We start from the raw sequence: 21,005 nt of genomic DNA, 5'->3' as shown, positions 1-21,005 counted from the left end.
ATACGTAGACTACGAGAGACCATCCTTTATGAAGCCAAGACATTCGACAAAACGCTCTGAGCCTATTACAAATTTGCAGCTTCTACATCCGCTAGGCCGCGCGGTTGTTATGATTGAGATCGGATGAATCTTTGTCTAGATCTCGCAAATGCGGTCATTTCAGAAGAAAATGATGAGATGATTCCACCGCATCCTCCTCCAGGCAACTTCTACTGCTAACATCCGCTAAGATTTTTAACCTAACAGCGTGGATCCCAATGTGACAATAGTCAGTTAGAAGAGCTACGACTAAGGAGAGATGAACTTTGCTAAGAATGAAGAGCTCCGTAGACCACTTCCGATTCACCTTAGGCCAGAACGATCTGGCGACTGCGCAAGTGAGACAGTGCTAATGACTGACCAGCGCTTGCAGAGCATCAACGACCTTTTCTATTGCCATTTCTAGCTTATTTTCTATTTTTGATTTATTCATTGCATATTTTTGTTGTAGTAGGTACTCCGACTGTATGTTGAAATTTACAAAAATAAAAAATAATAAAGCAAAAAATACGTAAACATGTTCAACGGCAACCACAGCTACGCTGTAATTCAAAGAGTTTCTTCAACTCTTCATCCGTAGCAAAAATACTACGCTTATTGCAGGCCACCAACAAATCAAGACGATCACAAATCATAGCGTAAACACCTTTTGTACGAAACCCCTCTATTGTTGCACAGTCGGCCAGTTGATTACCCCACAAAATGATCCACTTATTTTGACGTTCGGCCATCGCAAATGCATTCTCATGTCTCTGCAGCAGACGAGAATCGGTCGCAATGCCATTGAGATCGAATGCCTGTGCTGTATTAATACCCGGTTGCACGCAATGCGTTCGTGGATCGCTAAATTGCAACGGTTCCGACTCGAGCAAAAACAAAACCGGATAGACATTTTGCTTATAACGCAACATAACACATGTGTCGGCATCAAAGGACGAGAACATGCAGATGCGTCCCCAACTATAACGCTTAACTACATTGAGTATGACATCCATGTACTTATTCTTGTCCATATGCTGTGGACACTGCATACCGCCCACGTACTGTTCTTGCGGCCACTTCACCTCGATATTGAAACCGAGCATTGTATTAGTTTTCTCGAAGAACTCTTGCAGCGTCGGGAAGAGTCGTTCATCTGGGTCGTCTACCGTTTCCGGTGCGGGACACTCAATCAAATTATCACGCACCACTTTGTAGGTTTGCAGGCTCTGCAATTTATCGTAAGTCAGACAGATCACTGGCACTGCGACAAGATCATCCGAACTGCTGGGTATTGCGGACGAGTTCGCACTTATCTTTACATAGAAATCATGATATATTATCGGCACTAAATCTTTGGTCAACATCACATCGAACTCCACCATATCGGCGCCGACCTCAAATGCGCGCTTCATGGAGCTGATTGTGTTCTCTAGTGGTGTTAACGCCGCATTATGCTCCACAAAACTGCGTCCCATGCCACGGTGACCAACTAACACACCCTTCCATTGGTCGGGCCAATACTGTGTGAATGTGGTGTTCAACTTAACTTGCCAATTCGGTGTGGGATTTATGATCAAATATTGTAATACCACTTTAGCCAGCTCCTCGGCGGAGTTCGGCGTAAGCAACGTTACATCCAATACGCCTTCGCTTTCCTCAAGCGCTTCGGGTGGCAAATAACTCTGCGCCAGAAGCCGCACACAATCGGTGGCGCCATTGAATGCAAATAATTTTAACAAAAAACCAACATTCTTCCGATTCAACATATATATGTGATAGATCAGCGCTTCTGCTTTGTATTCTATGCCGAAATCTGGTTGATCCTTCAATTTACTATAGCCATATTGTAATGTGGTGTAGAGTATTTGTGCGCGTGCTGATGTTGCGATCGATTGTAAGTTCACCGCATCTAACGGTTCTATTTTCAACTGCATCACTTCACCCGCCTCAACAAGCTGATTCTTCGCACTACACTGCAACGCATCACCGAACAATTTAAACAACACGATGTTACCGACATTGAGCCACGCACGTCGCAATTTCGGTCTACCCGCTGTTATGAAACCGAAACGATCCGAGGTTTGTACGCTCGCTTCGGTTAAGCGTAACTCGCGTGCACGTTCACCAACTTCCCAACGACGCAATTGTACGACTTGAGTCTTCTTATCCAACACACCGATGAAGTAGCGATAGCGTATACATTTATTTAACGGTACTGTTACGGTCGTGGTCCACACATTATAGTCGCCGGGGCTGCGTTCCAGTAGCGGCGCTTCCTGTACAGCCCAGCTGCCAAGCGTTTTCTTATTGCCTATCACTCCGACCAGTTCATGTTCGGCGATTCGTGCGCCAGCCATTTCGACGGTTAGTTGCAATTGTCCAATTGAACTTTCCGACATTTTCTTTTCCGAAGAGCTTCGGATAAGCGAGTACCCGCTGTTGAGGTTGGGAAAGTTAGAATTTTTAGTTAATTTTTTTTATTTTCTTACGAAATTTTTATGTAAATATTTTTATAATTTTTTTAAATATCACACGCATAGGTTGACATTTGTAGACTTTCAGTAATGCTCACAATAAATAAAGTTATGGGAAAAGTTATGTAAGGGAGTTTAAGGCGCTGATGGGATTAATTCACTTGAGTAGTAGTTATATTAGTAAGTATCCAGTGACTTGAGTCTAGATGCCGCTCCTCAATCCCGTTGAACTCGTATTCCTAGTATGATACCTCTGAGATTGCTAAGGAATCATCCATCGACTAGAGACTAGATCCTTCACCGCAAGCCCATTGAACTCATACTCTTAGTATCAATACCCTGATATTGTAAAGAAATCATCCAGCGATCACGATATTATGATTCTCTCTCACCATTATATTATCCGATTACTCTTAGTTTCCTGTTAAACTGTTATTCTGGGGATAAGTGAAAAACAAATAATTCACCACAAAACTGTAGCTACTCGGTAAGTTAAGAATATTGATCGTAGTACATAATTTTATTAAGAATTTTAAAGATAACACAAATTATTGTTCTGTTTTGGTGGCTTAACATCGAGTTCATAAAATCCACGACAGAGTTTTAAAGTAAAAGACAAAAGAGGTTTAAATCTCTTCCACTAATCCTTTGGAGCTCTTGGTAGAAAATTCTCGAAAGATGAAGCCAATATAGAGGTTCGAATATACAGCTAACGTTTTAGAAGCAGTTACCGTTGGATTACCGAAGTTTCTTACCGTGTAGAACTAGCTTTTACCAAAAAGCTGAACTTAAACACTTACATTTCTTATATTTTTCTTCGTAAACTCAAAATAAAACACAAAAGATTTTCACACAAGAAGTAAAGGAACATTCAACACAAGTTTTACTTGTTGTACAACAAAAAGCTTACAAACAAACTAACACTAGACAACATCTACAACAAATTTACATTACTAAGTATACTCTCGATTGTTGAGTTCACAGGTTTGGGTTGGTTCGGCGAACACTGCAATCGGAAGAAATCGGGCAAATCATCTTCCAACTCGAAAGCGTTTTGCTTATTCGCAGGCAACCACAAGTCCAAACGATCGTAAATTACACCAGTCGGACCTTGCGCCTTGAACCACTCAATCGAATCGGCATTCTTGAGCACATCACCCCAAAGGAAGACCTTTTTACCCTGCTTCGCAGCTAACTCAATCCATTTGGGGTTGTTCTTTATATGCACCGCATTCGGCACAATTCCAGCCAAGTCGAAAGCTTGCGCATTATTAATGGTGTCGTAAAGTGAATCCGCGCGTGGATCCGCATAACCGCCAAGTGTGGTTGATGAGAGAAACATGACCGGATATATGTTCTGTTTGTAACGCAGCAGCGTACAAATGTCGGCATCGAAGCTGGTGAAGAAGCTCAAGCGACCACAGCCGTGACTCAACATTACATCCAATATGCGATCCACATAGGTATTCTTATCGATGGTTTGTACGCTCTCGAGCGCGCCATCCAATCTCAGTTGCGGCCACTTGATTTCAATGTCGAAACCCACCGACTTGTTCACTTTGGTGAGGAAATCTTCGAACAGCGGGAAGAGTCGTTGATCCTCTTGCTCTACATTATTGTGAGCCGGATACTCGATAATCTTATTGCCCACCACCTGATAGGTTTTCAAATTCTTCAATTGTTCATAGGTGATATCCTTGATTAGTACTTGTGTGAGATCAGCTTTGCTGGTGGGCGTCTTAGGATCCATGCAGACATAGATGTAGTAGTCGTGGTAGATCACTGCCACCAAATCACTGGTTAACATCACATCGAATTCGACCAAATCGGCGCCCAACTCCGCGGAGGCTTTCATAGACGCCACAGTATTCTCAATTATGGCTGGTGCATTAGTGGCCTGCTTCAAACTTTTACCCAAACCACGATGTCCCACATCCAATGCCGTCCAATTGCTGCGCCAATAATCCACAAACGTGGTGTGGAAGTCTACAGTAGAGTTCGGCAAGGGTTTGATCACCAAGTACTGTATCTCCAAACTGCCGATAGCATTCAGCCACACCGGCGATAAAAGATTGATGCTAAAACGACCTTCTGTGCCTTGCAACTGCTGTGGATATATATACGCATAGCCGATCAAACGCACGAGCTCATTGTCACTCTGTGTGGCATACAGCTTCAACAGATAGGCCACCTCATCCAGCTGCGCTACTGTCGATTGAAATATCAGTATATCATTGGGCTTGTAGGGCACACCAAACTCTGGTTGTGTGCGCAAGTAACTGTCACCGTACACCATACGCACATACTCCGTGTGCGCCTTCGCTGAAGGTAATATGGCGGACAACCGACACGGTTCAACCGGCTGCAGCTTGAAACGCAACTCCTCATTACCCACACTGGACTCGTTCACCTGCAAGGGATTGCGAAACAGCTTGAATTGTACAATGTTGCCCGCATTCAGCCAACCGCGTTGCAGTTCACGTTGTTGTGGATCAATCCAACCGCAAATATCGCTGCGATTGCCTGACACTGTGCCCACTTGAAAGCTGCGCGCGTGGATATGCGATTCCCAGCGACGCACCTGCAGTACGCGCGTCGCATTGTCTATGGTGGCAATGAAGTAGCGATAATTGACGGTTGTATTCACCGGCAGTGCTACGCTGGCCGTCCATACGCGATGATCCTCCGTGCGATTCAGCAAGATCGCCTTATCGGCGCGCCAAGCGCCCAGTTGTTTGACATCGCCGACCATAGCGACAAGCTCATAGCTGGCAATCGGTTGTTCGTCAAGCGAAACACTAAAGTTATACGGTATCAGCGAGTTGCGCTTGAGCGGTATGAAACGACGCGCGGTGTAATATTTCTCGTAGTAGGAGGAATCACATTGCGCGGCGCGCGGTAATGCCGCGAAAATGCTTAGCACAGCGCAGAGCGCGCATAATTTGGTTAGTGAAAACATCGTAGCGCGCTACGAAAACTAGTTCACTTTAATTAAATGTCTTTACTGTCTTCGTTAATGTTAAGCACGGCGCTTCGTTGTTATCCTTGACGCAGCGTTTTGCACTAGCGATTGTGTCGCGCTCACTATGCCTTCTGTTCACTTAATCGCGCCCAACCTACGCGCTCACTACAAATTTATTCATTTCTTTGAGTTGTAAATTTTCAAGTTTTCACCTGAGCGTTTACGCTTATCGTAGCTACAAAAATTAGTTATCACATTCGTTGGACTTTGCGGAAAGTTTTTGTTTACTCGGTATTACTTTCGATTATGATTTATGAGCTATTTTGGTAGCAGAAAACGGTATCTTTATAAAATCGTTAATAAAAGTTTACGACAAACTCGTGTTTTTTTTACTTCGCAGGCTCGCAAATATTTTTTCACATCAGCGCTGCCTTTTTGATAATATTATTGTATTGTTATTATTTTTATTATTAATAATATTTATTGCAATATTTCTAAGCTTTGCGCTCGTTACGTTTTCGCGACGAGTCCGTTGTGCTCGTTGCGCGTCTAAAAATACACTGAACGTTGATCGCGTCGCTTCTCACATACAACAAACTATCTTGTCACCTACGTACAGCAACAATAGTGCAGCGCTTATCAGCGTACTATAACTAAGTGAATAATTTCGCTGTGCGCTCCACTGCGCCATCGAGCGTCGAAGTTTCGACCACCAAGACTATACATTTCACACAAATTAGTACAAATAATCATGCTTTCTGGCCTTGCGTCCCCTTTTTCCGACTCAATGACCTTTGTTGCGCATATCCAACCAATGCTAAAATTCAAAATTCAATGTCAATTGTACAACAACCTGGGGCGGAAGCTTATGCGATAACCTGCAAACCCCAAATTCGAATGCGACTGTTGTACAGTTGTGTTAAAGAGAGTTTGCGGTACAAAAATTATGTCATATTAATATTTTTCCGTATTCCGTTATTGAATAACATTCGGTCCATAATCATCGGGTAACGGGTTTGGATCTTTGGTTCGCCACTAAAAGGGAACTAGTTTCAAGAAGGTGTTAGGCATGAGATTTTGGGAAATGAGTGTTAAGGTTAGGTTTGGTCAAAGGGGTAGATTTCCACTACTGCAGAGGATCTCACTTAAATCGCTACAATTGTTCTTTTTGGCACTCAACGTTACTACTAATGGATCAAAAGAGAGAAGCTTTTTACCGTTAAAAAAAAATTAAAAATATTTTGCAATGAGCAGATTTAGCTTTCGATATCGATTGCCTTGCATCGCGAAAATCTGGTCGCCAAGTAGAAAAGTAAGTAATCGTTTTAAAAATTCGAATGAGTGTCCCTAATATCGGTTGAGATCTTTGTAAATTTTTAGACTCATATATCATTTGAACTACCCATATTTGGAGATGCATTACTTTCTCATACCATGGTTGTTAGATGATGAGTTAAACTTTTCTTCGATCTGTTTGAATTAGTCTCTTGTCATATTTTGATTCACAAAATCCGGTCTTCATAGCAGGGGATTTTCGTAAAGATCAAGCTCTCCAACTATTTCACCAATGAGCCTTTTATCATGATTCCTAATGATTTTATAAAAGTGTTTCAAGGTTCCCGAACTCTATATTCCAGCTTATCGTCAAGGAACCCCCTAATATTTTTATGAAGGAGAGGTTAACCCGATTTCCAGAACACTATCTGCTCAGAATTTATTTTAGTAGCGACCGAGATCTCCAAATAATGTGTCATCACAACCTCTCTGGTATTCAATGACGGTTTTTAAAGCAAATAATGGTTTTCGAAGCTCTCATTCTACTATGAATTAAAAACTTTAACTCAAATAGCTTCGTTATTGGAAATATTCTTATCTAATTCCATATTTGGGACAACTGACCATAATTTGTCGCAGCGCAACTGCAAAATTTTTGTCTCCAACATAATAAATTATTGGGTAAGTATCCTAGAATACAATGCAACACTGGTTTAGTAATTTTTCCACTGAAAGCGAACATTCATGAGAGGTACATGGTCTCACCCCAAAATTCGTACCCTTCATATTCTCATTCTCATTCAAATCTGTGTACCGTTAATAACTATCATAGCAATTTCATTTCAAAACATCAGTAAGATACAACCAACGTAATTTTATGCAAATTAATTATGTAAACGCGCAAATTACGGTATCTATGATTATACGAAACTATTATGCACAACAATGAGCCCTCACTAATCTACCTCCGCACTACTCAACCCCGCTAGCTACCTAATTAAAGATTTATGAGTTCATAAACCTCAATAAACAGCTATCCAATGAAATAATTCAAATAATCATTCAATTTGTATGGCAATTATGATGATCACGTGTGTTTTTGTACAACAAAAACAATAATAAGCGATAACGCTAACGGCGAGTCAGCCATTCTTTGCACGTTTCAGTGCGCACACTGCTCGTGTTTAACGGTGCTGATTGCTCGTGTATATTTATAGCGGTACACACGAGTAGGGGTACACACGGTTGCGGTTGATTTTGGCATTTAGCAACAAGTCGCTTTGCTCGATGATTCGCCCAAAACTACCCACAATTTCCGCTTTTGTGCAGATAAATTTGTGAAGCTTGCACCTGTGCGGGCCTGAGAAGAACGTGCGCAGACAGCGATATGCTGTATTGATTGATGTAGAACAAAGGTTTGAGGGTGCAGTCTGCAATAATATAAACAGTTATTTTTAAAAATTTCAACGCCATTATACATACATACTTACACATATGTCTATAAATCATTGTTGATAACCGTGAATTAATTACTTTATTTGCTCTAAATAGTTTTTTTTGCTGTAATTTGTATTGTTTTCTTTCATTTGTTGCTGTGTCGGCGAATTCGTTGTCGATTACAGTGCTCTCGATAACTACTCGTATTTGTTTACATTTCAGTCTTATCAGCAGTTGCTGCTCAGTACAGCACGTCACGTGTCGCATTTGTTGTACTTTATTGTGAATAATAATTGCCATGCAATCTATATATGTATTTATATATACATATATAGGATTACATATTACATATATGATAATAATGGCAACAACAATAGCGAAAATAACACATATTTATACCTTGAAAGTTATTGGGGCCCAGCTTTTGCTACTATTGATGAAATCCGCCATGAGATTGTTCTACAAATAAAGAAACCCGAAAGTATTAAATCAGCTCAGAATAGCGTATCGTAACATTTGTGAGGTTAGAAATAAGTACCGAGTCCAATATTTGAGAATTTTCACATTTTAAGATATTTGCTTAGGTTAAGAACTTTTGACTCATTGCTAAGCAGTCAGTATACTCCATTACGTTCTCAGCGCTATTCGCTCATTTTAAATACTTATTTTTGGTGTTGACTAATATTTTCTTATTTTTATAACCGAATATTAGCTCTAATCTTAATCGATTTAGATTGTTAAGTCCATGAAATTGGATGGCATATGTATGTGTTTTTGCAAAGCAGAAAGGTTATGCAAAATGAAAAGAAACAGTTTCGATTATAAGAATAAGTTTAATATTATTCAAATTCCGATCGCTCTCTATTAATAAAGCCATACAAGAAAAGTTCCAACTTGGTTCCAACACATTGTTAATTAATTACTCTTTATACCTTGAGAGATATTCGTATACGTTATGTATAAAACGCTAGAGAGCTCGTATCTGGCAATACTATACATCTTTGGAAGGTCTTGACATAACCTACAAAACGACGCTTTGCATGATTAGTTTGGATAGACGTGTTAGCAACAGTTATAGATGTGTAAACATGGATTTCACTAACGCCGAAATTCACGCTATTTTAAAGTATTCCTTTGTTAAAGGCAAATCCGCTAGAGAAACGTTCCGTAAGATTAATGGTGTTTAGGAGGATGGCAATCTATCACTTCGAACTGCGGAGGAATGGTTTCAACGATTCAGATCGGGTGAAAACGACACCATGGATAAGCCAGACGTTGAAAGACCTGTGTCGAAGGGCGGTGAATCGTCCCAAACAGTGGCCAAGGCGGAATTGACGTCCAGGAATGTTTTGCTGTGTGTTTAGTGGGATTGGAAGGGAATCATCTACTATGAGTTGCTCCCATATGTCCAGGCGCTTAATTCTACAATATACTGCGACAACTGGACCGTTTGAAGTAGGCGATCGACCAGAAGCGTCCAGAATTGGCCAACAGGAAGGGTGTAGTGTTCCACCAGGATAACACCAGACCACACACTTCGTTGATGACTCGTCAGAAGTTACGTTATCTCGGATGGGACACATATCCACCATATAGCCCGGACATAGCGCCAAGTGATTACCACCTGTTCCTGTCCATGGCGAACGCCCTTGGTGGTGTAAAATTGAACTCAAAGGAGGCTTGTGAAAAGTGTCTGTCCGAGTTCTTCGCAAATAAGGAGGGGGGCTACTACGAGGGAGGTATTATGAAGATGCCGTCTAGATGGAATTAGATCCTCGAACGAAACAGCGCATATTTGAACTAAATCCGACCACTGTAACACTTTTTATAATGTATTAAATACAGAGCAAAAACCGAAATACTGTTTTCAACATAACTCGATCTTCTATAACTTAAAGTTCTCCATTACCTTCCGTAACTCGGAAGTCTCTCTAGCTCGAAGTTTTCTTAATGGATTATGGGGATCGAGTTAAGGAAGTTCATTTGTATATTTCAAGGTACTCTACTCTTCTCAAAAGCGCTGAACTTATATAGCTTATGGAGAGCTTGATTAATTAATAGTTTAAATACCCACATAAACGAAAGTTATGTTTTTTAAAAGAACCAGTGAATTATAGATAGTGTCGGAACCATGAAAATGCAATTCAGTTATATTCATTTCAGATGAATGGGACTCAGGGCTCAAAAGGATATACTTGAAAGGGTATTTCACACCACTAAAAAATTAAAAAGTGAAGTACTCTCTCCCCGAGACAAAAGTATGTATGTATGTAATTGGCGTAGGAACCGTTATTTGATTTTAGCCGAATCGATTAGAACACCATTCTTTCTTTTTCCTCGCAATTCGGCGCCAATTGATATAATATTTTCGGTCTAACCTAACCTCACTCATTTCTGAAAGTCTTAAAAATATTTAAACAGGATTTTATATGATTATATCTATATTTCAAAATAAACACATGTTATTTAGTATATATAATCTTTTCGAAGGCTGTGATATACCACGGATTTTAAGGATCAGGAAACTAATAATATATTTTTCTTCTAAGGGAACTAATACTTTTTCTGATTCGGTGTACTAACGTCTAGAGCAGGTGAACAAATGAATGAACCTATGCCGAAGGAAATGCCTATCGGTGAACCACTGAGCTTCCGTTTTAAATTACTTTGCTCATTTTCTTTCGAATGAAAGAGAAAAATTTATAGTTGCATATCCTTTAGTTCCGCATATGCTTATGTATTGGTAAACAATGAACAAATGCAATAAGCACGTAAGTATCACTGTATGTGTATGCCCCTGGGTCCCTGAGCGCAAGCATAGCGCACCCGAAATACGCAAATGAAGAAATCATGTACGAAACAATAAAAATTAATTACATTGACATCGATTGTAATTTATCGCACGATGTAACTGACTGACACAAAAAAAAACAACAAAAACAATAAAAAAAAAGACAGCGATGGGCGAAAATGCCAATGAGTACCAAATAGAGTGAGGGAAATGCATTGGCATATACTCAAACATACAAACATACATATTTAATATATATTCAAAGTATTTGTGACACAAAATCATGCAAATAAAAAAGCAACAAAACAAACATAGCCTTATATACATAGTACGTATGTTTGAGTGCTAACTCCCCTCATTGAACTTGAAATTCGCGCACAATTCAATTAAAGCTGTCAACAAATGCACCGTTATGCGAAACGAATTGCTGGTGCAACAACAAAATCACATTTATTTTTTTTAAATTAAATAAAACAAGTAAGGAATGGCTAAGTTCGGGTGTAACCGAACATTTTATACTCTCGCAATTTATTTATTTATATTATATAATACACAATTTGACTCACATATTCATCATATATATTGTATAAAGTCCATTGAAAGTTGGAAACCCTAATATTAGGTTAGAAGCACCGAGGTCCTCATGTTCGATACATGGGGCCTTGAAAACCTATGGTCCGATTTCGGCGATTTTTAGAATGGGGCTTCCACACTAAAAGGTAGTATTTGTGCAAAGTTCTGCATCGATATCTACACTAGTGCTTTCTTTATATATTGTTAAGTAAACAATTCAGATCGTCTTCAAAGTTCTGGTATATAGGAAGTAGGCGTGGTTGTGAAGCGATTTGTCCTATTTTCACAACATATCATCGGGATGTAAGAAAACTATTACAAACCAAGTTTCATTGAAATCGGTCGAGCAGTTCCTGAGATATAGTTTTTGACCTATAAGTGGGCGATGCTACGCCCATTTTCCATTTTGTAAAAAGATCTGAGTGCAGCTTCTATCTGCCATTTCTTATGTGAAATTTAGTGTTTCTGGCGTTTTTCGTTACTGAGTTAACTCACTTTTAGTAAGTTTCAACCTAACCTTTGTATGGGAGGTGAGCGTGGTTATTATCCGATTTCAACTATTTTCATGGTGTGTGGTGGGGTACGTAAGAGAACTGACTGCAGAAAGTTTGGTTTATATAGCTTTATTGGTTTGCGAGTTATATACAAATAACCGATTTGGGGGCGGGGCCACGCCCACTTTCCCAAAAAAATTACATCCAAATATGCCCCTTCCTAGTGCGACCCTCTATTCCAATTTTTACTTTTATAACTTTATTTATGGCTTAGTTATGACACTTTATTGTTTTCGATTTTCGCCATTTTGTGGGCGTGGCAGTGGTCCGATTTTGCCCATTTCGAAAGCAACCCTCTCACGGTCTCAAGGAACGTGTGTTCCAAGTTTCATCAAGATATCTCAATTTTTACTCAAGTTATCCGTTGCACGGGCGGACGGACGGACGGACAGACAGACATTGGGATTTTGACTCGCCTCGTCACCCTGATCATTTTGATATATATAACCCTATATCTAACTCGTTTAGTTTTTTGACTTACAAACAACCGTTATGCGAACAAAACTATAATACTCTCTTAGCAACTTTTGTTGCGAGAGTATAAAAATCTGTCTTTAACCACTTTTTATTTAAAATTTTCATTCATTTTTCTGTGATTCCGTTTCAATTCACATTACATTGCAAATTCTTTGGTTCATTCGCTAATTGTTTTGTTGTGTTGCACCTGCAGCGCATTTGACCGAATTGCATATGTACATACATGTGTATGGATGGATGGCCACTTGTTTTTCCCCCCAAATTTGAAATTCGCGATGAGTTGTATTTCATGTGTAATCAGCAAAATCGTTCAATTGCTATAGGCACTCATAAAGTGCATACTCATTCTCATACACTGAAAGAAATATCACATAGTTGAGAAAAAATCTTAGTTTTACAAGTATTAATATTAGTTCTTGTTATCTAAAATCTTTTCAGTGGCAACCCCAAAGTTGTCCATAAAGCGCGTAAAATCATTTGACTTCGATTTACCAAATTTCGGCCATTTGAAAGAGATTAGAGAGAACAAATAATATTTTTTTAGGCAGAAACAAGTTCACAACCGATGTGGAACTTATCTACATGTAGAAAAAAAATGTATTTAGAATCTAAACAGAGCTCCAAAAAAACTCCTAAACTTCCAGGCTCATGCTATGTAATTTCTTAAAAATACGTCCAGCTGTTCCTGTGAGAACTCTTAAAATGTCAAAAACCGTCGATGAAGTTCTTAATTGATATTTAAAAATCGAAGCTGGAAGAGTTTAGTGATATTTAAGGGGTCTGAGACCTTAATTAATAGTCAGAGATTGAAACTCGAAGAACATCGCCTATAAGGATAGTTAAATTAAGTCTGGAACCTTAAGAATTCGCTCATTTTGGTCATACACATTGTTTCGAAACAGATTCTTTTTATTTATAGCTTCAGTGAGCACACAATCCACGCCTTTAGCTTACTGTGATTTTCAAGATACAGCTTTAAAAAAAGTCTTTTGAATTGAAAATGTCTTAGAAGTTAGAAGATTCTAAAACAAGTGAGTGATTATGTTATAATATAATATTCACGATTTTAAAGATTTTAATAAATAAAGAGGGTTGAATACCCTAAACAGAGAGATTAGTAATTCTTATTAGCATAAGCAATAGTGATATTAAATACTTAAGACCCCAACCCAACTTTCGATTATTTCACCGTCCAAAAGATCGTACATACTATGCAATTATCAGCAGTATTGTCTTTGAAGTAACCGAGGCAATTAAGATGAGGTAAATAAATGAAGATAAGAAAATAATTATAAAGACTTTCTTCTCATTTTCACATTTTTATACTCCCGAAACAAAAGTTGCTAAGAGAGTATTATAGTTTTGTCCACATAATGGTTGTTTGTAAGTCCTAAAACTAAACGAGTTAGATATAGGGTTATATATGTATATCAAAATGATCAAAATGATCAGGATGACGAGACGAGACGGACCATTGGCACGCCCACAAAATGGCGAAAACCAAAAACATATAAAGTGTCATAACTAAGCCATAAATAAAGTTATGAAAATAAAATTTGGAATATAGGATCGTATTAGGGAGGGGCACATTCTAATGTAATTTGGAAAAGTGGGCGTGACCCCGCCCTCAAATAGGTTTTTTGTATATAACTGGCAAACTAATAGAGCAATATTAACCAAACTTTCTGCAGTCATTTTTTTTAGCCGATTCCTTATACAGTCCAAAAATGAAAGAAATCGGATGATATCCACGCCCACCTCCCTTACAAAGGTTAGGTTGAAAATGACTAAAAGTGGGTTAACTCACTAAAGAGAAACGTCAGAAACACCAAATTTTACAAAAGAAATAGCAGAAGGAAGCAGCACTCAGATTTTTTTACAAAATGAAAAATGGGCGTGGCATCGCCCACTTATGGGTCAAAAACCATATCTCAGGAACTACTCGGCAGATTTCAATGAAATTCGGTACATAATACCTTCTTGGCACCCTGATGCCACATGTGAAAAATGGATGAAATCGGTTCATAACCACGACAACTTCCTATATAACTCAATTGTGAATTCCATCTGATTCCTTCACTTTATAATGTAAACATAAGGAACCAATTAAGATAGCGGAATAAAACTTTACACAAATTGTGCTTATCATCTCTGGCTTCAATTGAGAAAAAATTTTCGAAAACGGACAATAACTTTTCAAGGCCCCTGTTATCGAACATGTTGAACTCCGCGCCTAAGGTTAAATTTTAACCGAAAATATGGATAAATCTCTCTGAGAATTTAATGTAATTCAGAGGAAATTGTTTTCTTCTAATAGTGTGATTCTGTTCCAAAAATTATTAAAATCGGATAATAACATCTCCTGCTGGTGAAAATGAATGAAATCGGTTCAGGAATTAGCTCAGCCCTCATACACTATATAGGACGATTTTCGTTATTCTTTATGCCGAATTTATAGGTAAATTTGTGTGTTATGTAAATAACAATAAATTTTCTTCAATAAATTGCGAGAGTATAAAAGCCTTAGCCTTTCCTTACTTGTTTAATTAATAAGCTAACTTATCGAGTTGTCAACTAAATAATGTCAAGGTGAGGAATTTGTAGAATTCAAACTCACCTTAGGCGTACACTGAGTCTTTAATTAGCCCATCAGTTCGCAAAAGAGCAGTAATCAATATTCTTTTAATAATTGACACAAGATTTTGACTGAATAAATCTCCTCAGAGGAAAAAACATATTTAACTTTGATGGCAAAGAAAGAACAAAATGAAGAGGAGAATTGATAGAAGAACCAAAAATTAAAATATGCATATCGATATACCAGAGCTCACACTGCGGAAGACACATTACGCATGCATACGAGTCCCAGTGGCTATCATTTTGACAATATTTCTTTAACTTTTGTCTTTCGCATACATAATAATAATAAACTCTCTTGCTTACTGCCTCACAGCGCCTGCTAATGGAAGCTTATATACGACAGAAGCGCGCCTCGCCCGGCATGGTGCAGGCGAGCGACTTACAAATAACCCGTCCCATGTCAGGACTGCGCACAACAACGGCCACTGGCCGTGAGCTGCACGCCTACGATGGTCCAATGCAATTCATCAGCTCGCCACACAATCCTGATCAATTATTAAGTAACACCACCGTCATCACAACTACGAATACGAATGTGACCACCGCGAACTCAAGCAGCAATGCGGGCACGCCGAATGGGCGTTCGCATGGCGTCAGCTTTACGAATAATATGCGACCGCGGACGGCACAGATGACAGGACACATCATCAATCAGGATGGTAAGTAAAAGATACACTTTGTGTTGTTGCTATTGTATACTCTCCAAAGTAACTTTATTATGCTTCTCAACTCCCCTACCGTTGCGCCTACGCAGATTTAATCGAAGAGATTTCCTCACACGAACTCGAAGATGAAGAAAGCAGTCCCGTCAATCATATGTCCAATAATGGCCAACGGCAGAAGCAACGCCAGCAACAACAGTTACAACAACAACGCTCATACAGTCACGATCAAGATAGCAGCACATTGGACGAAGATGATTATGTGAATCGTAATATCGAGGAAGCGGCCCCCGTCATGCCATTGAATCACAGCATTGCATCACAAACGAATACGACCACCAATTCCGTAGCCGGTGCACGCAGCACTTCGGCACATTCGGCCGGCACCGGTTCGGCTAATAACACTGCCAACTATGCGAACAGTGCACAGCAAACTACGTCGTCGTCGGCCGCGGACGCCAGTGGCGAACCGGAAGGTGATCTCGTCGGCAACATCGAACAGTTCGTCATGCAGCCCGCGTCGCAGGGTGTGCTCTTCAAGTGTCGCATAACGCGCGATCGCAAAGGCATGGATCGTGGCCTCTTTCCGATATACTATTTGCATTTGGAGCGTGATTATGGCAAGAAAATATTTCTTTTGGGCGGTAAGTGGGGTAAAGAATGTAACTACTTTGAACGAAATATTTTTAATTTTCTTTATGCAGGTCGCAAGCGTAAGAAGAGCAAAACCTCTAATTATATTATCAGCTGCGATCCTACGGACTTATCGCGCCAGGCCGAGGGTTTTTGTGGCAAATTGCGTTCGAATGTGCTCGGCACCTCCTTTACTGTGTTCGATAATGGCAGCAAGGATAGCACGGAAAATCCACGATCCGATTTGGCGGTGATCATCTATGTAAGTAGTTTTTGTAGGGCTTCTATAATAAGAATGAGGGTTTAAGCTAAACATTTAACTTAAAAAAGAAGAGGCATCGACGAATCCTTACAATTGTATTCTTAAACGATCTCATGATACATTATTTAGAGAACTTAGATAACAGAAACTCTGCTAAATATTTAGTTAGAGAGGTACTATTTATGGTAAGTTCCTCCGGTAGTCTCGATATTGTATTTTGAGCTCTGGGTATTTTGGGACTCGCTCCAACGATTCCACGAATGATAAAGTCACTCTATTTAGGCGGCTTCGGTAAATTTATGTTCAACTTGTATGGTTTATCAATAACAGGGTTCACTTCAGACCAAACAGATATTCAGACTAATGAAAGACGTCGTGGAGCAAGTAAGCATCAAGTATTTTCAGACCTTTAGATTTAATCAAATTAAGAAATAGTAGCACAATAAATTGCAGAATGTCAAAACTCCTAGAAATCTTAGTTCGGACCGATATTCTGAGGAAACCACACTAAATTTCACATGATTTTTTAAAACCCATGATATATTTTCAGGACACCAATATCCTCGGCTTCAAAGGTCCACGCAATATGACAGTAATACTGCCCGGCATGACGGAAGAAGATCAACGCGTAAAAATCAGCTCGGCCGATCCCAAGCAACAGGGCATACTTGATTTATGGAAAGTTAAGGTTAGTGATTTATACTCACTGTATGTTTTTAAACTATACTTACGTGTTTTATTTACTTTTCCACCCCACAGAACATGGACACAATTGTTGAGCTGCACAATAAGACGCCCGTGTGGAATGATGAGACTCAATCGTATGTACTCAATTTCCATGGGCGTGTCACACAGGCATCGGTTAAGAATTTCCAACTCGTACACGACTCGGACCCCGACTACATAGTCATGCAATTCGGACGCACCTCCGAAGATGTATTCACCATGGACTACCGCTATCCGTTGTGTGCGCTGCAAGCGTTCGCCATTGCGTTGAGCAGTTTTGATGGCAAAATCGCATGCGAGTAGAAGACAGAGGTGTTCAAATGAGCGCGCAAGGAAGTTGTAGAAGAAGTTATGCTCAAATTTAGCAAAAACAATAGTATTTAATGTAAATGTAATTGTAAAATCAAAATTAGCACAAAAGAGTACGGTCATAATCAAAAAAGTGCATGTTGAATATGTTGATAACAAACGGTTGCCTAGTTGTGAGCGTTCACAGGGCGCTAGAAGAGTATATCTACCTTTATGTGGATATGTACATGCACCGACTTGATTAACACTAATATTTCTTTTTTTACAAAGCAATTAAGAGTACAAGAAATTTGTTAGAAGTGTAAAATAATTGAAATACATTTACACACACAGATATTTATAGGTGGCATATAGTAAATTCTTAAAGCATCAGAAATGTATTAAAAATTGTCTTGATAACTGTCCAATCAAAATTTAAAAAAAAAATCACGAAATTTAGTTTCAAACCATCATTCAATCCATCCCGGAAATCATCAATAATTGCTTCCCTTTCAAATATCACACATCACTAATTTCTTCAAAGATGTCTATATTAAGCTAAGGCTAAGAGAAAGCTGTCCTCTTATTTCTTCATATGATAAAATAAAACCTGATCTCCTAGATCTGTAATCATATAAACGTAAAACTTCTCATTTTTTGCGATTTTCGTCAAGCTAGATTAAATTTTTATCAGTCTTTCGAAAGTTAAAATATTCGAGTTTATTTCTTTCCAAAGGTTACTATTTACAATCTTAAAGCTTATGATAACCGTTATTGACTTTTTGAGAACTTGAAGCTCAACAATTCAGTTTTCTCAAAAGTTAAGCAGCAGCAATTTATGATGTGCTCTTTCGGTAGCTTTATAGATTTTTACGTCCATAGTTTCGTATTACTCACCCTTTCGTCGGGCTTCAGTAAGTGTAGGTTCAGCTTATTTAGTTTACCAAAAGTGGTATTCCGTTTGGTTCAAAAAGATTACAGACTTAAGGAAGACGTTTAGGTCGCAACACAAAATCAGTTTTTTTAAGGATTTGTACACTAACTTGCTTAATGGTATCACAAGAAACCTGCTTTTCAATCAAGTCGACCTGACATAACCTAACTTATTCCAAATTTCAACTTACTCAGCTTACCTTTTTGATATAATATAATCGTATAAAAAATAGTTTCTTGCTTCAGTTTTTTATGTTTATACCTTGGACAATAATCAGGCATCAGAACATCTTTTAAGGTAGGATAGCAATTACTAAGTTCTCAACGAAACTTACTCTGCGTTAAACTGTACGGTCCGACTAATTTTTCAAATGACTACGTCAAAGAAATATTTTTACTACACTTTTTTAAATACCAACCCCTTTCATTTGGTATAATTAATTTAAGCACAACACAAATTTAGACCAATTTTCATATGGTATACAGTGTTGATATTTTATTATGCCGGTCTAATATTTATTTCTAGTCAGGAAATTAGCACTTTTATTTGCGAGCACATTTTGTAGCACTAAAAATGATTAATAATTAATATATAAATGTAATAGTTTAGTTTAGTAATTTATTGTATATTTATAAAAAAATAAATGTTAATTTATATGATTCGATAGAGATATACATTCTTATACAGCTATTTGTATTAAAAAAAGAACAACTACTAAAGATTTTATAATTCTATTCATATTCGCTAAATTATGCGCTAAGCTCTGTTGTATAAACCGCTTTCTATTCTCCAAAATTTGTAAAGTGATGATTCGAAAAAGCCACTGGTATAAAACTTCGTTTCATTTATACCACAAAAAGGTATAATGTTTTTCCACATATGATCTTCGCTGAAATTCAATTTCATAATTTTATTGCTGCTTTCATAAGTAAAATGTTTGATGAGTGAGAAGGGTCAAACACCGAGTTGAGAAATTGCATATAGAAGGAGACTGACGGACCTGAGTATATTTTCGCTGTAAAATCACAACTGTCTTTAACATACTGAGTTACTGTGTTCATAATCATCATTAACCCTTTCATGCGAAATGTTGTCTATAGGCGAAAAAATTATACAAAAGTGGTTCTACAAAAAGTGTTCAAAAACATAAAAATAATTGTTTTATTTTAAAACAAAATGAACTGTTATATATAAATATGTAAATACAAGAGAGTTATTTAAAAAAAAAATCATGAAAAAAGTGTTTAGTTTATTTATAATAAATTAATAAATGAAGTTTAAGTTATCGAAAAACTTATTTTCGAAAGCATTTCTCTACACATAAATTGTTCACTATCCCGCTATATCTCTCTGAAACTATTGTCGCATCACTACAGCGTGAAGCTTAGTTTTAAAAATCACATAAAGGACTCTCTATCTGCTAAGTGGTGAATAATTTACCTTCAATTATTCATACCAGCCCTTTTAATATTGCATTCGTTGTATTATTCTCGCATACTACTATATATAATGAAAGGTTTCCTAAACAACATTCATATAACAAATTTTCTATAATTTTCTTAAAAAAAAATTGAATTTATAAAAAACTGAAATTATAAACAATTTTATTTATTACATTTGAACTGAAAATTATACTTAACTGTTGTACATTTTTCCTGTTCTTATTTCCACCATTATTTATACTACATAGAGTGCATAGAAATATGTCGAAATATTTGCAATAAAATTAATTTGAATTTTGTTGTACAGAGAAGAAGCAGCGCATATTTATAAATATATTTCTACACAAAAACCATAAAATATAGATTTATTTTAGATGAAAATGTATAAGCAGAAAAACAGAAAACGCTACTTACATATTTATATAAATAATTATATATGTATAAAGAATGTATAAAAAAACAAAAGAAAGCAATAAAGACTACTTGTAAGAAACAAAGAAAATTATATGTTTTTGTTATTTAAATAAGAGAAGTTTTAATTAAAAATTAATAATAAAATTCAATAATAATTCTAAAAATATATAAATAATTAAAAAAATATATAATTAATAAATCTCACAGTAAAGATTTATTTTACAACTCAATAAACAAAAAGAACGCCTGCAAACAACGAAAAGTGCGTTCACAGCATTATGAGTTCGTGCCTTAAGTCTTTTGTTTAATCATGCTGTATACTCACCACAATGATTTTGATGACCGCCAAATTGTTTTCAACAATTCTAATTACTTGAAAAATTACAAAATAATTTATTTTAATAGTGCTTATTTATTTCATTTTTATTCGAAATTACTTA

At 37.7% G+C, this 21,005-nt stretch overlaps 3 protein-coding genes across 7 annotated transcripts in view; 1 reads left to right on the top strand and 2 right to left on the bottom strand.

Moving 5' to 3' along the window:
* The window catches only part of LOC105214022 (protein king tubby), a 119,030-nt gene extending 98,993 nt beyond the window's left edge, over positions 1-20,037 (top strand). For all 5 annotated transcript variants that reach the window (XM_011187181.3, XM_054232972.1, XM_054232970.1 and 2 more), the window contains 5 exons: positions 15,518-15,863; positions 15,959-16,510; positions 16,571-16,761; positions 17,312-17,449; positions 17,521-20,037. In XM_011187181.3, coding sequence (XP_011185483.2) covers positions 15,518-15,863; positions 15,959-16,510; positions 16,571-16,761; positions 17,312-17,449; positions 17,521-17,790 — 1,497 coding nt within the window. In that variant the 3' untranslated portion in view covers positions 17,791-20,037. The remainder of the gene's footprint in view (positions 1-15,517; positions 15,864-15,958; positions 16,511-16,570; positions 16,762-17,311; positions 17,450-17,520) is intronic.
* LOC114804203 (putative glycerophosphocholine phosphodiesterase GPCPD1 homolog 2) lies at positions 426-2,590 on the bottom strand. Its single transcript, XM_029041494.2, has one exon. It carries the CDS (start codon positions 2,418-2,420, stop codon positions 561-563), a length of 1,860 nt encoding a protein of 619 aa, XP_028897327.2. The 5' UTR covers positions 2,421-2,590; the 3' UTR covers positions 426-560.
* On the bottom strand, positions 3,341-6,031 carry LOC105214021 (glycerophosphocholine phosphodiesterase GPCPD1). The gene has a single exon (XM_011187180.3). The coding sequence runs from the start codon at positions 5,452-5,454 to the stop codon at positions 3,430-3,432; it is 2,025 nt and encodes a 674-aa protein (XP_011185482.2). The 5' UTR covers positions 5,455-6,031; the 3' UTR covers positions 3,341-3,429.
* Positions 20,038-21,005: the final 968 nt, after the last annotated feature.

Source organism: Zeugodacus cucurbitae, chromosome 6, assembly GCF_028554725.1.
Source record: "Zeugodacus cucurbitae isolate PBARC_wt_2022May chromosome 6, idZeuCucr1.2, whole genome shotgun sequence".
NCBI classification, from domain to species: Eukaryota; Metazoa; Arthropoda; class Insecta; order Diptera; family Tephritidae; genus Zeugodacus; species Zeugodacus cucurbitae.
Note: the sequence above shows the minus strand (reverse complement) of the source record. Positions and strands in the feature narration are given on the sequence as shown.